The sequence below is a fragment of the Tachypleus tridentatus genome, chromosome 12 (genome assembly GCF_004210375.1).
Source record: "Tachypleus tridentatus isolate NWPU-2018 chromosome 12, ASM421037v1, whole genome shotgun sequence".
In the NCBI taxonomy this organism is placed as follows: Eukaryota; Metazoa; Arthropoda; class Merostomata; order Xiphosura; family Limulidae; genus Tachypleus; species Tachypleus tridentatus.
This window is the reverse complement of record NC_134836.1, coordinates 111,588,102-111,603,009: the sequence shown is the minus strand read 5'-3', so window position 1 is coordinate 111,603,009 and position 14,908 is coordinate 111,588,102. Positions and strand designations below refer to the sequence as shown.

Here is a 14,908-nt window from a genome sequence, read left to right as displayed (position 1 = left end):
AATGTGTATTGATGTTGTGTATGGTATTCAAGTACTATGTTTAGTTTTTAATGAGTTTAGAAGAATCTATGGTTATCAGGTGTTCTAGTGAAACTGATTGTAGTAGTTTTTAGCCCTTTTTTAAATCTGAAACAATAAAATATTAAATTGTTTCAACTTATCTATACATTTCCAAGACCAATGTGTATAGTTCTACTCAACTTTCAATATTTCTTGGACAAAGACAGATCATACAGTCTAATGTTCCTCTCAGCAATGTTTTCTCAATATGTCATTGGACAACTGCAGGAATTGTGATTTTAAAGATCTATGTAGTTGTGAATAACAAAATGAAACAATATTTTTGAGTAGTTTCAGTGCAACTTTAGGTACATTGTTGTATTTAGTTAGATAATCTTTTATCAAAAGTTTTTTGTCATTGTTCTTAAAACTTGATGCAGAAACCATCCTATTTTGTTTAGCAAATAGTAATATATTATTACAACATAAACTGTTTTAGTCTCTCCTTATTGAAAACTCAAGGTAACAACCAGTGGTTAGTAAATATACAAGAAATTCATTTTGTTACGGGGGCACTTTTGTAGGTGGTTTTATTCGTATTTAAAAAAGAGTGAATTATCGTTCAGTAAATATAAAGATTACAATCTAATTATTTAGCTATTAGAACTTGTTCATGAGAAGTAAATTATTGTATATTTTGTCTTTCAGTTTAATGCTTAGATTTACTGATGACGTATTCGATCCGGGTCTTTCGGCAACTATTGGTAAGTGATAATGAGGTTTTAAAAAAATGTTCTAATCAGATAGAAATTGTAATGATTTATGTTAGACTTTTCAACTATTATCAAGATGAGTTCTAGACAATGGGCAAAGAGCTGTTTTATTAACATTAGTTTCCATACATTTGAATGAGACATTGGTACCTTTTTTAAATAAAATTATCATACTGGTAAAGCTTTATTAGGCTTAAAACAATTTTGTGGATAATTTGTGAGTTTCAAATATACAGCTTTTAGTGTCAAAGAATTTTGTTTTGTATACTTTTCAGAATTGTCCGTAAATACTTTTAACAGTTTGAACATCATACTGTTTTGAAGGGACTAATCCAGTATAATTCTGAGATAACAGGCTTTTCCTTATATTTAGTGTTTTAGGTTAACCCAGTATGAACTAATGAAACCTTGTTAGGTGGAAATGAAAATTCACTAGACACTTATTTTTCAGCTGTTTCATTATCTCTTTACTTCTAACATGTTTCTTATAAAATCTTATAGGTTCTGTGGCCTCAAAGGTTACTCCACAGAATGTAATTTAAAGTACTTTGTCTTTTCTTTGATTTCTAGTGGTACGTACAAGTAAGATGCAGAAAGAGAGCTGTGTATATGGAAGTGCTCTCTGATATTTCACATTGATACATTTTTTTTATACATGTGTGTTTTGAAATTTTACATTAAAGGCTAATAAATAACTAGTTCAAATCTCTCCAATTCTTTATCTGCTATTTCACACTTTTAATGTTGCAAGTTTTCAAAATCTGGTATGCAGAGGTTGTGTATAGGAAGCTTTACTGATCTAAAGATATTTTTATCAATAAATGTATCTTAAACTTTTTAAAAATAGAATGTGACCTTGATAAGTTGTTTTTAATAATGGAGATTTCATGGTTCAGTTATGCAGATTCTGAAAATAGCACTACATTTTTTCTATCATGTAAATTCTTTTTACAAATTGGGAAGAAAAAAATCTCTTACATAGACCAGATTATTATTTCATTTACTACTATAAACGTTTTGTTATGTTTGGGTTCTAAAATGTGTGATAAGACTCATGTTGCAGTTGGTCTAGAGAAATCTATAGCCAGAGGTTGTCAACATTTTAAGTATATCAGAATGTGACCTGATTTTAATGAAAATTATTCACTTGTTTAAAAGTACATATAATTCTTTTTGAGGAAAAATTGATGTTATTTTTGGATTCAGCTTGCAGGAATTAGTGTGGAACATGTAAAAATTTCAAGACTATAAGACCATGGCAGGCCTATGCAACCTGTGCTTTGCTAGGTTTATCAAGTTTTATCTAGCTTTGTCTAGTTTTGAATATAAGCATACAACAGTTTGAAATTGTCATGTTTAGTTTACTCAAAATAATCCTAGGTTTTCCCTACTGCCATATTTATGTACTACTCGTGGGAGTATACTTAAAAATGATTTACAAAATTCATCTTGGATGCTGCTAGTTTCAAAAGAAATAACAGCACTTTAATTGAACCCTGAGAAGTTCAAGTAATGGGTAATTATATAGAAAATTTATTAAAATTCCAACTTGAATAAATTATACTTCTATAAACATTTTTTATAGATGTCATAATTTTCAGTTAAAAACATTTTAATTTCAGGTGTGGATTTCAAAGTAAAAGTGCTGACAGTTGATGGAAACAGAGCTAAATTAGCAATATGGGTATGAACTTTTAATGTGCCTAAATTATCTCTCCATATATTTTGATGTGATTTCTGTTTATAAAGATTATCATAAAATTAGTTGTTTTTAAGTTTTATTTCGTCACTTAATTGTCCAAAAAAGAAAACAAAAGATAAGTTTATAATAAGCCTTTTTTGTCATTGATAAGATGGTATCATTATTAGACATAGGTGTTTTAACTCCTTATCAGTTCATCCATAAGTATTGAAATTATAGTTAAATGGAAATAATCTAGATAAGAGTTTTTATTATTTTTAGTTATTTGAACTATACATTTAATTGAAATATTGCTATTATGCTCTATTGTTATTATTATTATTGATTAATTCAAGGATGTTCAGAATAAGTATCACAACTCAGAAAAATATTTCAAGTTATAAAATTTTTTCTCGGTTATTATTTTTTACTTGATAATAATCAGTTAGTTGAATGTAATGAGTTTGATTATTAATTGTTTATCAAATTCCACTAATTACCCTGAGCTAATTCATTATTTATAGCACTGTTCTGCTCCAATTTAAATGTTGAATTAATTGTTTAATATGAAAATTTGAAACATAATTATACGTGAAGAGGTTTTATTTTACTATAAAAAACTTAACATATTTGTTGTGCAATTTAATATTAATATCTATATGAACTATGCAGTGAATGAGTTATTATTTTGAAGCTGCTTGTTGGAAAAGTAATATATTTTATTTTATTAGATTTAACATTTAAACAGTTGGAATAAAATGAAAGATAAAAGTGTGTATACAGATGTATAAAACTTTCGTCAGGATACTGCTGGATCAGAAAGATTTAGAACGCTGACACCCAGTTACTACAGAGGAGCTCAGGGTGCAATACTTGGTAAGCTTTTAAACCAGTATTGATAAAACAGTTATTTCTAAATAGCTAGTTTTCCTTTACAATTTGCTAGGTTACGTTATATGTAATACCTTAAGTTGTGTATTTTACAATAAAGATAGTCCATTTTTGGATGGGGGTTGGGGTTATGTAGGCATGTATGATACTCTTTGATTTTGTATGTAAATATTTTATCATTTTCTGTGAAAAAGAAAGGCAAGTAAACATAGTAGTATCTACTTTCAACTTTAAAAAAATCATATTTGTTTCTCTTTTTTTATATTATTTTACTATGAAAGATTTTTCTTTTACTTTGAATTGTATAAAAGCTCCTGGCCTCTCCAAGTGGAATCTAGTCAGGCTAAATAGCAGTATTTGTAGTAACAATACTGATTTATGATGTTTTATTTCATACATTATATGAACAAGGATTTGAGTGACCAGAATGTTTTATCACATACCATACTCTGTCTGATAATTGTAGCTTTCAAGTAAATACAGTTTAATATGGAAACATTTTTTAGGAAAGAAAAGAACAACTGAAGGAACTGTTAAAAACAAAACAAAAAAACTTCCACATCTGTGAATTGTTCCAAAGTCTTCTCAATTTGTTTTTCAGCTTGGTATTGCCATGTTCTGACAAAACTATACATTACCTCTCTCGCAAATTTATTCCCTCTACATTAAAGAAAATGTTTTAAATCTACATCCAGTGGTGTCTAATTTCACCTTCAGATATTTTTCATGTTGAATGGCAGTTAGTAGTAATTCTAGTTACAAGCTATGATTTAATAAAGGGTGAGAACAGAGTGCTTTGTGATGGGGAAACAAACTCCAAGAAAATTAATAACTGTGTTGTTTACAGTCAAGGCTCCAGTAAATAATGTACATATTTGTTGCTCACATATAGAGCAAGATGGGTTTCAAAACTCCAACTTTGTGAATGAACATAAATTCTATGTTTGTTGTGCCTGAATTTCCAACAGAAGTGATGTTTCAATATCATGTGTACCTTATCAACAATAGATTTATTTTTGCTCAGATAGTTAGATATTTCTGCTTTATTTAACTTAATTAACTCTTAGACTGTTTACTTCCTTGAAGACTTAAGTTTCTTGCTTCTATTGTTGCTTTAAACCAGTGTTGTGCACTGTTCATTAAACTTGTATTTATCATTTAACTTTATCACAGAGAGAGAAATTACCAGTGGAATATCTTACCCATGACCATGAATATACATCTTGTATAGGGTAGTTAGTGATACAGTAGTCATGTTGATTGGCTGGAGTGAACATACTTCTTGTCAAACTGTCATGTTAGTGTAGAAGTGTGGCTCGGCATGGCCAGGTGGGTTAAGACGTGCGACTAGTAATCTGTAGGTCGCGGGTTCACATCCTCATCGCTCCAAACATGCTCCCTTTTTCAGCCGTGGGGCGTTATAATGTGACAGTCAATCCCACTATTCGTTGGTAAAAAGTAGCCCGAAAGTTGGCAGTGAGTGGTGATGACTAGCTGCCTTCCCTCTAGTTTTACACTGCTAAATTAGGGACGGCTAGTGCAGATAGCCCTCGAGTAGCTTTGTGTGAAATTAAAAACCAAATCAACAAAGATGTGTAGAAGTGTTCCATTTTTATGGCCAGGTGTGGCAGTTTTACTCTTAAGAACACAATAAAACAATTCTCACACTCATTTGTAGTTTGTGAGCTCTAATTTATCTACTTGTAAGATATATGTTAGTAATTTCCTGATTATTGATGTGTTCAGTGGATTTCTAGAGACACGGTTGCTATTAAGTAATACAGATGTGTGTGTTTATTATGGTGTTAATATTAAAATATTAACAAATTATCCTTGTAACCTTTTTATTTTCAAAAAACTTTATGTGCACGTACACTTAAGAATAGTTGTACGTTTATTTTCAGCAGAAAATATACCAACTAGTGTGGCTAATCTGTGGCTTACATTATTGTATTATTTGCAATCCATAACAAATAACTTAATTATAAATATGAAATATATTGTCCTGTATATAAGTTTTTCAGTTGCTACAAAGGATTTTATTTTGATAGCTAGTTTCAGTGAATACTGTTGTTTATTTGGTTAGTATAAAGCTAAAAAAATAGCTGATTGTTTTATAGTTATAAGAAAAACATCTTTTATGAGTTGGATTATAAATATAATCTTTATTCTTCAATATAGTGTATGATGTTACCAGCAGGACAAGTTTCCAGAAGCTAGACTTGTGGTTAAATGAATTAGAAACATACTCTACAAAGAGTAACATAGTCAAGATGTTAGTTGGCAACAAGATTGACAAGGTAACTGATAAGTGAATACTGTGAACAGAAAGTTCAATACTCAAATTGTATGTTTTACATCTTTCCCCAAACTATATGAACATGGTCAAAATAAACAGTAACAGTAAAACATTAAGTGTCCAGTCTTTAAAAAATGTAATGGGTGAAAATGATGAAAACAAGACTGCTGGTTTGTCAGGAGAAAGTAGTAATAAAAATCAAAAGTAAAACAAACAAATTAATTTTGGAACACCTGAAAAGTGAATGAAATATGATATTAAAATGAATAACTAAAATATTAAATAAAACAATTTCTACCTTAGTTCTGCTTGTCTGCTGAGGGTATGTGGTAAGAAATGAGACTAGTATTTATATTTACTGTAGTTCTGTGTTTCAGGGTGATGATAAAATTGATTTACATTTAATTTAAGACATCAATGAACATGGTGCTTATAGGGTAAAGTTTTAATTGGAAATTAATTTTTTTTTCTTTCTAAATGAATTAATCAACCCTTTCTTAACTTTTATTGGTTTTAAAATTTTATGTAAATTTTTTTATCCAATAAAATTTTAATATTTTAAAAACATCTGGGAAATGCAGAGTAATAATAATATATTCCTAATTTATTGCATTAATGTTAGAATTTACGAAAGTGTAAGAGTTGTGTTTTTAGTGTTAGATATTTTATAAAACACAACTTTTTTTAGAAATATGCTTAAAGCTTATAATCTCAAAACAAATAGGATAAAAATTGAAAAAAAAAATGCTTTGGTGTGTTATCTACTCAAACTTCAAATTATACCTAAATGACCTTTAGCAAGTTTATTGGTGGGGTCTATGTATTATTTGACCTGGCATGGCTAGCTGATTAGGGTTCTTGATTGACAATATTCATGTTGCAGGTTCAACTCCCTGTCCAAACAAACATGCTCACCCTTTCATTTGTGAGAGAATTATAATGTAATATTCAATCCTACTATTCATCGGAAAAACAAAAGCTTGAATCAGCAGTGGCTGGTGATGAGTCTCTACCTTCCCTCTAATCTTTTATTGTTAAATTAGGGATGGCTAACACAGATGGCCCTCATGTAGCCATGCATGGAATTCACAACAAATTAAACCTATTTATTATCTACCAAGTTACATATGGGTCCAAAAAATACCATGAATGTTGATTTTAATTGTACTAAATGGTTTTAAATAAATGACTGACCTACTTTTTTAACTTGTTATTGAAACTGTGTTGTAATAGCTAAAAGCAGAAAATAACTCAATATGTAGACCTTGTAAAGAGTTCATGATATAAGAAATAATAATTTTAAGGTTAACATGCTATTAAATGGTTAGAAATGCAGAGAGTATATTTAAGTTTGATTAGACAGTAAAAACAAAACAAAATCATTTATCTACAATCAACTGTTGAAAAAAATATTGCATTGTTTCTTTCACTCTACAGTTTCCAATAATGCTTACTTTTCAGTTGACAAAGAAGGGATTTTCTGTGACAAAATCAATGTATATTAGTGTTTCCTGTCATACTAGCTAAACGGTAAATTATGACCTGCAAAATGTATTTAGAGAAATGGGGATTGCCGTGAAATAGTGTTATATAAAAGAAACTTGTGCCTTTTATAAGCTTTTCCGCATTTAGTGTACCATGTGTTCGTTAACTTTCACTGTTTTTTTTGCCCTGATATAGGAAGCTAGAGTGGTTACTAGGGAAGAGGGAGTGAAATATGCCCGAAAACATTCCATGCTGTTCATTGAAGCTAGTGCTAAAACAAGAGATGGAGTTCAGTGTGCCTTTGAAGAACTGGTTGAAAAGGTTGGTCATGTAGTGTATTGTTTATTGTGTTGTACAGTACTTGGATGTACAAGAATAAACAAGCTGAAACTTGAAAAACAGTTTGAAAGCTTGCAAGACTAGCCAGGGTGGTCTTCAACTCTAATCTTATAATATTAAACGGCATGTCTCGTTAATTAAATTATGAATAGAAGAAAGTGTCAGCTGGACATGGTAGCAGCAGTTGTTAAAGTTCATACTGTCAGTGTAAGTACGCCATTAGTTAAAACTGTAATCAGCATTTAGTACAGGAATACAAGATTAAAATATTAAAGACTAATAATTTCAAAATGTAAATTTGTGACATCAAAACAGGTTGGTCCAATTTTATGTTAAACAGACCAAGCTGTGTGTGCGTGCATATGTATGTGTGTGTGTACACACACACACACACACACACACACACACACATACATACATACAAACACAGAGGATTGAAATATGAAACAAGTTTATCCTTGGTTGTAATATTATAACATACACAATGGTCTCTTGCATGTAAGACAGAAAAATTAAACAGATTGGTCTTAGACAGAGCTGGTCAGTTAGTGGACTTTTGTCAGTTGATTAACTTTTGGGCCTATTAATTGATTACATTCAACAAATTGGTTATTTTCCCATGAAACTGCTATTTCCATTTTTAGTTTTTTTTTAGGTTTCTACCTTCAGATTTTCACAAGAATGGTAAAACTAAGTAATTCTTCTAAGGTCTAATATGATAAATCTAGTAAAGCTTTTTGTCACAGTGAGAAGGATAATGTAATACATTCAGTGAAATGTGTGCTGATCTTACACCAGTAAAGATTATAACATGGATATTTTTCAAGAGAACATAATGATGCATGTGACATCTTTGCAGAGATTAAAATTGTTCTCAAATTAGAAATCGAAGTTTTGTAAAAGATATGAAAATCATAGAACTAAGAAAACTGTAATTACAGATACTTGGGTGTTTGTTTTTTTTAAATTTTGTAACCAGTGTTAAAAACTTGAAAAAAATGTCTTTTTTTTTTTCAGAATGAAAAAAAAAAGCCTTTAACTTAATGTGTTTCTTTGAGGTCAGTTAAGTGGTCAACCTCATAGTGGACAAGCAAACAGAGATTTCATATTTACAGAGTGAAACTTATGAAATATGACAAGATTGTTGCACATAAAAAATTAGACATGTTATTACAGTTTTTGTACCAAAAATTTGTATTGAAATGTTAACTCTGACTGACTGACTGTGAAGAAAACGTTTGTCCACCAGATAAATTTGCAGGTTGTATTTACCTAGTCTTTATAACCTATTAAATGCATACCTAAACGTTTTCAGCATCCCTGAACACTGTTTCAGGTATTTTCTTTATCATGCATTGTTGCAACATCAGTAGGGTGAAGGGGTAACATGATGTGTTGGTGACCCTCACACTGAATACATGGCACCTTGTTGAACAGAGTGGTCAAGTGTGGTCAAGCAATAAGCTGTTGACATGAGAAGAAGTATAGAAAGAAAGCATTAAAATAATTGTTAACATTTTACAGTACAAACATGAACAAACTATGAAAACACATGCATGATATAAAATCAGTAAGTCAAAAAACTTGATTACTATAGTAGGCAGTAAGTGAAGACAAAATACGTTTGTTTTCCCATTTAACTAGAACAAGCAATAATTAAATATAAGTTCTGTTCAAGAATATGATTTAAGAACTTAACAATATAATGCACTGTTAGACTGGGTTATTGCTACTCACCCATTTGTAGTCTTAAAACCATACATTTCTTATGTAGACTGATTTATTTTAATCTGAGCTGTGATGTGAGATAATCAGAGACCTCTATAATATTAAATAGTGTAGTACTTTGATTTCGTTTTATAATATTAAATGTGTTACATTGTTATTAGTTTCTGTTCAGTGCTTTGACAAATACAATTAAATGAACAATCAAGTTTTTTTTTTCAGTGAACAAAGAATAATGAATACTGCCTTACTGTAACTTTTTTTTACTATGAAAACAACTTTACCCTAATTGTAACACTCATGTTTGTAGAGCAATAGTTTAAGGTATATTTGCACTTTTGTAAACTTGCTATGCAGACACAAAAGATTGAGCATCTCTGTAGCTAGTTAAAACCAATAGCCTCTAGACCACACCCTCACATTCATGATTTGTATACAGGCATAACACATACTGTTGTTTCTAGTATGCCAACAGAAGTAATAATAGTTAATTTTCGGTTACTTTTGATAGCTGGGTTAATTGAAAATTGTAACAATTGGAAACATGAATATGTTGACTATTCTTTTGAATTGCGGCATTGGTTTAGTTTGTTTGGAATTTTGTACCAAACCACATGATTGCTATCTGCTCAAAATCAACTGAATAAGAGACTGTCCTTGAACTGATCTAAGATAGTAATAAATAATAATGGCAGTATTTCAGTTAATTGAACAGTTGGAATAATTAAAAATAATAACTTTTTGATCAATCAGTGTTGTGACATTAATTAATCGATTTATAATGTTGGTTAACCAATCATTTTTATGGCAGTAATAGATGCTTGTAGATAATAAGGTAAATCACTCAGCTCTAGTCTTAAATCTATAAGTTTATTATATTGAACGTCATATTTTATAAAATGATATAAGTCTAAAATCTCCTACATATGATCATATTTGGGGAACTTTATAAAACATGACCAGGTGGATAGAGTGCTCAACTATGTCTGAAGGTTGCATGTTCAAATCATTGCCCAATTAAACATACTTGCCCTTTCAGCTGTGGGGGCATTATAATGTGATGGTCAATCCCACTATTCATTAGTAAAAGAGTAGCCCAAGAGTTTGCAGTGGGTGGTGATGACTAGCTGCCTTCCCTCTAGTCTTACACTTCTAAATTAGGGATGGCTAGCACAGATAGCCCTCGAGTAGCTTTGCGCGAAATTCAAAAACAAACAAATTAACAAATAAACTGTGTGTTTACAATTAGATTGTCTGTAACTTCACTGTTTATTATTTATGGAGAACTTGTTTGGGTTGAATTGGCTCAGAACAGGTTGTTCTGGTAGTCTGATGATCTCAATTACTGTGTGTGAAGATTATGTTGATTTATTTATTTAATTTGTTAAACTGTGTGTGGGACCTTCAGAGGCCTCTATAATATTAAGTAGTTTCATACTTTGGTTTTGTTTTATAATAGTATAGATTTTGATTACAAAATTCAAGAGTCGTATAAGTATCACACGTTGAAAGTGGGTTTTTATTAACCAAACGTTATAATATCATTGGTCATTATTGAATGAATATGGAAATGGAACTTAGTTGCCTTGCATGTTTGTTGAAAAGAACAACATTATATTTCATTATTATTGTTTATTAAGCACAAAGCCACACAAAAGGCTATCTGTGCTCTGCCCACCACAAGTATTGAAATCCAGTTTCTAACAATGCAAGTCCACAGACATACCACTGTGCCACTGCAGATGTTATATATGAATTTGCTTTAATTAATTCATACCTTATGGACACTGTAACTCTGTCTTTCATGTACAGTATTGTTTTCATTTCTGTATGAATGTAAAATTAATATCTGATGTCAAGCATATTCATATTATAGATAGGGTTAACTACAAAAATAAAACAAATGTATTTATATAGTGTTGGTGAATTTTTCTACAGTATACGTTGCCTATTGACATTGATGTCTTTTGAGATTCCCCAGGACAACATTTTCTATTTTTCTTTTTTACTTTTATAAATTATTTTGTTGTTGTTATCAGTTTAAAAAAGAAGTGCTGTTGTAAGTAGTTGTTTTCATTGTAATGTTTCTATTTTCTTTACAACTAGATAATTCAGACTCCAGGACTGTGGGAAACTGACCAACGATCAGAGCTACGACTCCGTGATGGTACACTACCACAACAGGGAGGTCAATGTGGAGGTTATTGTGTTATATAAGGAAAAATAAACCAGTATTGTGCTATCGCAATTATGTCGTGCAGCTGACCAGTTGAGGCTTGTCTCTTCTGGGAACTTGAAACGGAAATATTGGTGGGATTTAGAATTCAAAGCCAGTCAGTGTTGAGCTCTGAACTTTCAAGGGATGTTTTTTTTCTTTATAATTGTGATCAAGAAATGGTCACGAGCTGATAAACTTTGGGATGTGCTCTTGGAAAGAATCTATGGTGGTTTAATTCATACATAGTTATTTTAATAAATTTATGTTTAATATATACGTAACTGCTATGTTTTAAATTATTTTATTTTAAAATAATGCTGTAATCTTATGTTAGAATTATGTATTGTATTAATTACCAGGAATCCTCTACTTATTCTAATATCAGATGATTCATTTCTAAATTATAAACTCACAATGTAATTTGCAGGTATGCTTTTCATCGTGTGGAATGCAAAACGTACTTTGATTTTACTCTGAATACACATTAACGATTGTACACTTTAAAGTTTCAGTAATCCATCTTGGTACAGTATTTAAGAAACAGTAGGTGTTATTTGTTGCAGTGATTGATTGTCAAATGTATACGTTTTACAAGTATAAAATATACAAATATTGACTGGGTATAGGTATATTGAAGTAAGAATGTTAAGACAGGTTTTCGAAGTTTCTGTCTGGTTTAAAATTTGTGAGAGCTTGTGTGTAACTTTGACTAAATTACTTATAGTTATTTTCCTTTTCTCACATCAGAATACCTATCACAGAGCTTGCCATAATCATTTGGAAAAGTCGGAAAATAACGTTCACTTCTGAGGGAGAAAAAGTAAGAAATTAGAATGGTAGCTGTCTAGTTGAAACACCCTTTTACATTCTATACAAGTCTATGGTGTGGCTCGGCAATCAGTTGTTTTTATACACAGTTTACTTTGCATGAAGGATTTATTAATAATTATAGTACACATTTAAAAATTATTTGTAGTTACTAAACCTGTAACATATAAACAGGTAGAAGAAAATATGTTAAAACGTTTCAGTAACATGTTAGGAAATTTATGATTTTTAAGTATTGGTGAACCACAAGAGGTAGAGAAGAAAACTGTTGTACTTTTCAGATGCCTTCTATTTAAGTACAGGTGATCTGTTTCAGTGCAAAATATCTTGAAGAACACAAAGTTGTTTTCCAAATGAATCCATGAGAGGTCCAGTTGAACCCTTTCACAATGTCTGGATGCTCTGTTCTAAATTTAACAAAAATCAAATGTAACTGTGGCTTGGATGTTTTTAACATTTGATTTACTGTGTGCAAGATTGGCTGTGAATGTGCAGCTTGCCAAGGTGAAAAAATAATGTTATCTTGAATGAATTAGACTTCTTTTTAATTATACGATGTGGGTTATAAAGTATAAAATCTGGAGAAAGGTTTATGAATTGATAAATTACTATTTTTAAAAGTATTATTTCATGAATAAAGTGTTAAAATATACTGAAACAATTTATAACAATTATAATTGCTTGAAAAACAAGTTAAGTTATAATGTTAGACTTCCTGAAGCAAAATTATGTTAACAGTTCTTTAAAACATTCCCATATCTATCAACGCACTTCGGTATAAAAATTGGACGATAAAATTATTCGGGGAGCTGTTAAGTTACTTTTAAGTAATATACAATACTTTCCAACTAGCAGTTTGATAAACCATATTTGGTATATGTTGTGTTTCAAAACAAGCTTTGTAAAGAAACAGCATTCATTATAACAAGTAACATCAATAAACAGAATGAAGGTTGGTAGAATTTTGTTGTTGGATAAACGGTATGCCTAGAGTGAATTGTGAGGTTTTAATAACCAAGAATTCTGGTGTTTGTTTTTCTGCAACCTCTAGTCAACTACATTTGTATGTAGCTTATCTGTTAATCTGTTCAAGGGTTTCGTTACTCTGATTAATGGACAATGAAATATTTGAACACATGATTGAATGTTTATTGTGATATCTTACACTTTGGATACAAGAGCTTAAGGTATTGAAAGGAACATTAGTCAGTCTGAAGAATTATACTAAAAATTAGATTTTGATACCCTTGGTGGGCAGAACACAGAGAGCTCATTGTGTAGCTTTGTGATTTATCAACTAGGTTACTTCAACAAAGTATATTATTCTTTGAAGACCTATCAAACTCTGAAAAATTCCTAAAATCCCACCCATTGAGTTAACTTTGTATGAAACAAAACTTGAGGTAGTATTACCATGGTTGCTTTTATAGTTTTATCTCATTTCTGTTGAGTAAACTCATAGGTTGGACTGCCTTTCAGTGTAGAAAACTAAATTATATAGAAAGACCACAAACATGTACATGCTGGTTGTTTACGTGATAGACAAACTCCAATTTTTCATGAAGCATAAGATAGAGTTAATTAACCATAATGTTTACAGTAAAGCACTACCATAAAACTTGCTTTTTTCCTTTTCCATAAAACTTGTCTTTTCTTTAAGTCTCAGGTTTTATATTGTGAACTATTTTGTAAGGAAAGTAGATACTCTATTGTTGAAGAACTTTTTTCATGAATCAACTAACATTATTGTAAACGTCTGTTCAGTTTGTCAGATCTCTGTTAATAATTTGTAACTTTACAGATACTCTGTTAGATATATAGCCACACACATACTAAAGACAATGCACAGATTATTTCTGATTCCATACTATGTTTCTGTTATAAAACTAATAACATTTGTATTAATTTTGTGTTTATTTGTTGGTTAATATTTTTTCTTGTTGAAAGAGTGGTAGACAAAACATTTAAATTTTGTAACAGTTGTTTAAGTGGCACAAATAGACAATAATTCAGTTTCTTCATCACTGAACAGTTAGAACATATTTTGTTACTTGTAATGTATTTGTGATGGTTAGCAATTCTGTAGATTTAACAAAAAAAAGTATAGTTTATACATTGGTTTATTTTGATAATATATGATGTTTGAGCCTCTGTTTTATTTTACTTGTAATGATATCATTGAGTTACTGTTAATGACACAGTTCTCAAAAACCAAATACGATGTGGATTCACTTTCCTCATTCTATTTTGTCACCAAAATGGAGAAGAAATGTGGTAATAAAAAGGATATTCAGAGAAACCAATTGTCCTTAAGATCACTGTCTGATTTATAAACACGTATTCTACACAAGTTGTTATATAATAAACAGAATCCAGTATCAGACTCCTGTTTAGTAACTGTGGGGGAATTTTAACACACAAAACTGTTATTTGTGTATTTAAATATCTGTATTTAGAGTAATTTGTTTATAGCACGAATGTCTTGGTGAAGATAGATGAATATGACAAGGTGCTATCAAAATACAAAATTTTACATTTTCTACAGTAATGTTAAGCACTGTTAATTACAGTGTGTTCCTAGTTTTCTCTATAGTACTTAATCACCCAAGTGGACCAGCTGCAACTTTACAAACTGTGTTAAAATCTAGGACATGTTTATCCATAGTGGA

At 30.4% G+C, this 14,908-nt stretch overlaps 1 protein-coding gene across 2 annotated transcripts in view; it reads left to right on the top strand.

The window, feature by feature from the left end:
* The window catches only part of LOC143234340 (ras-related protein Rab-18-B-like), a 50,763-nt gene extending 36,225 nt beyond the window's left edge, over positions 1 to 14,538 (top strand). For both annotated transcript variants that reach the window (XM_076471628.1, XM_076471626.1), the window contains exons 2-7: positions 709 to 764; positions 2,396 to 2,457; positions 3,258 to 3,330; positions 5,527 to 5,645; positions 7,325 to 7,450; positions 11,300 to 14,538. In XM_076471628.1, the coding sequence (XP_076327743.1) occupies positions 709 to 764; positions 2,396 to 2,457; positions 3,258 to 3,330; positions 5,527 to 5,645; positions 7,325 to 7,450; positions 11,300 to 11,410 (547 nt within the window). In that variant the 3' untranslated portion in view covers positions 11,411 to 14,538. The remainder of the gene's footprint in view (positions 1 to 708; positions 765 to 2,395; positions 2,458 to 3,257; positions 3,331 to 5,526; positions 5,646 to 7,324; positions 7,451 to 11,299) is intronic.
* The last annotated feature ends 370 nt before the right edge of the window (positions 14,539 to 14,908 follow it).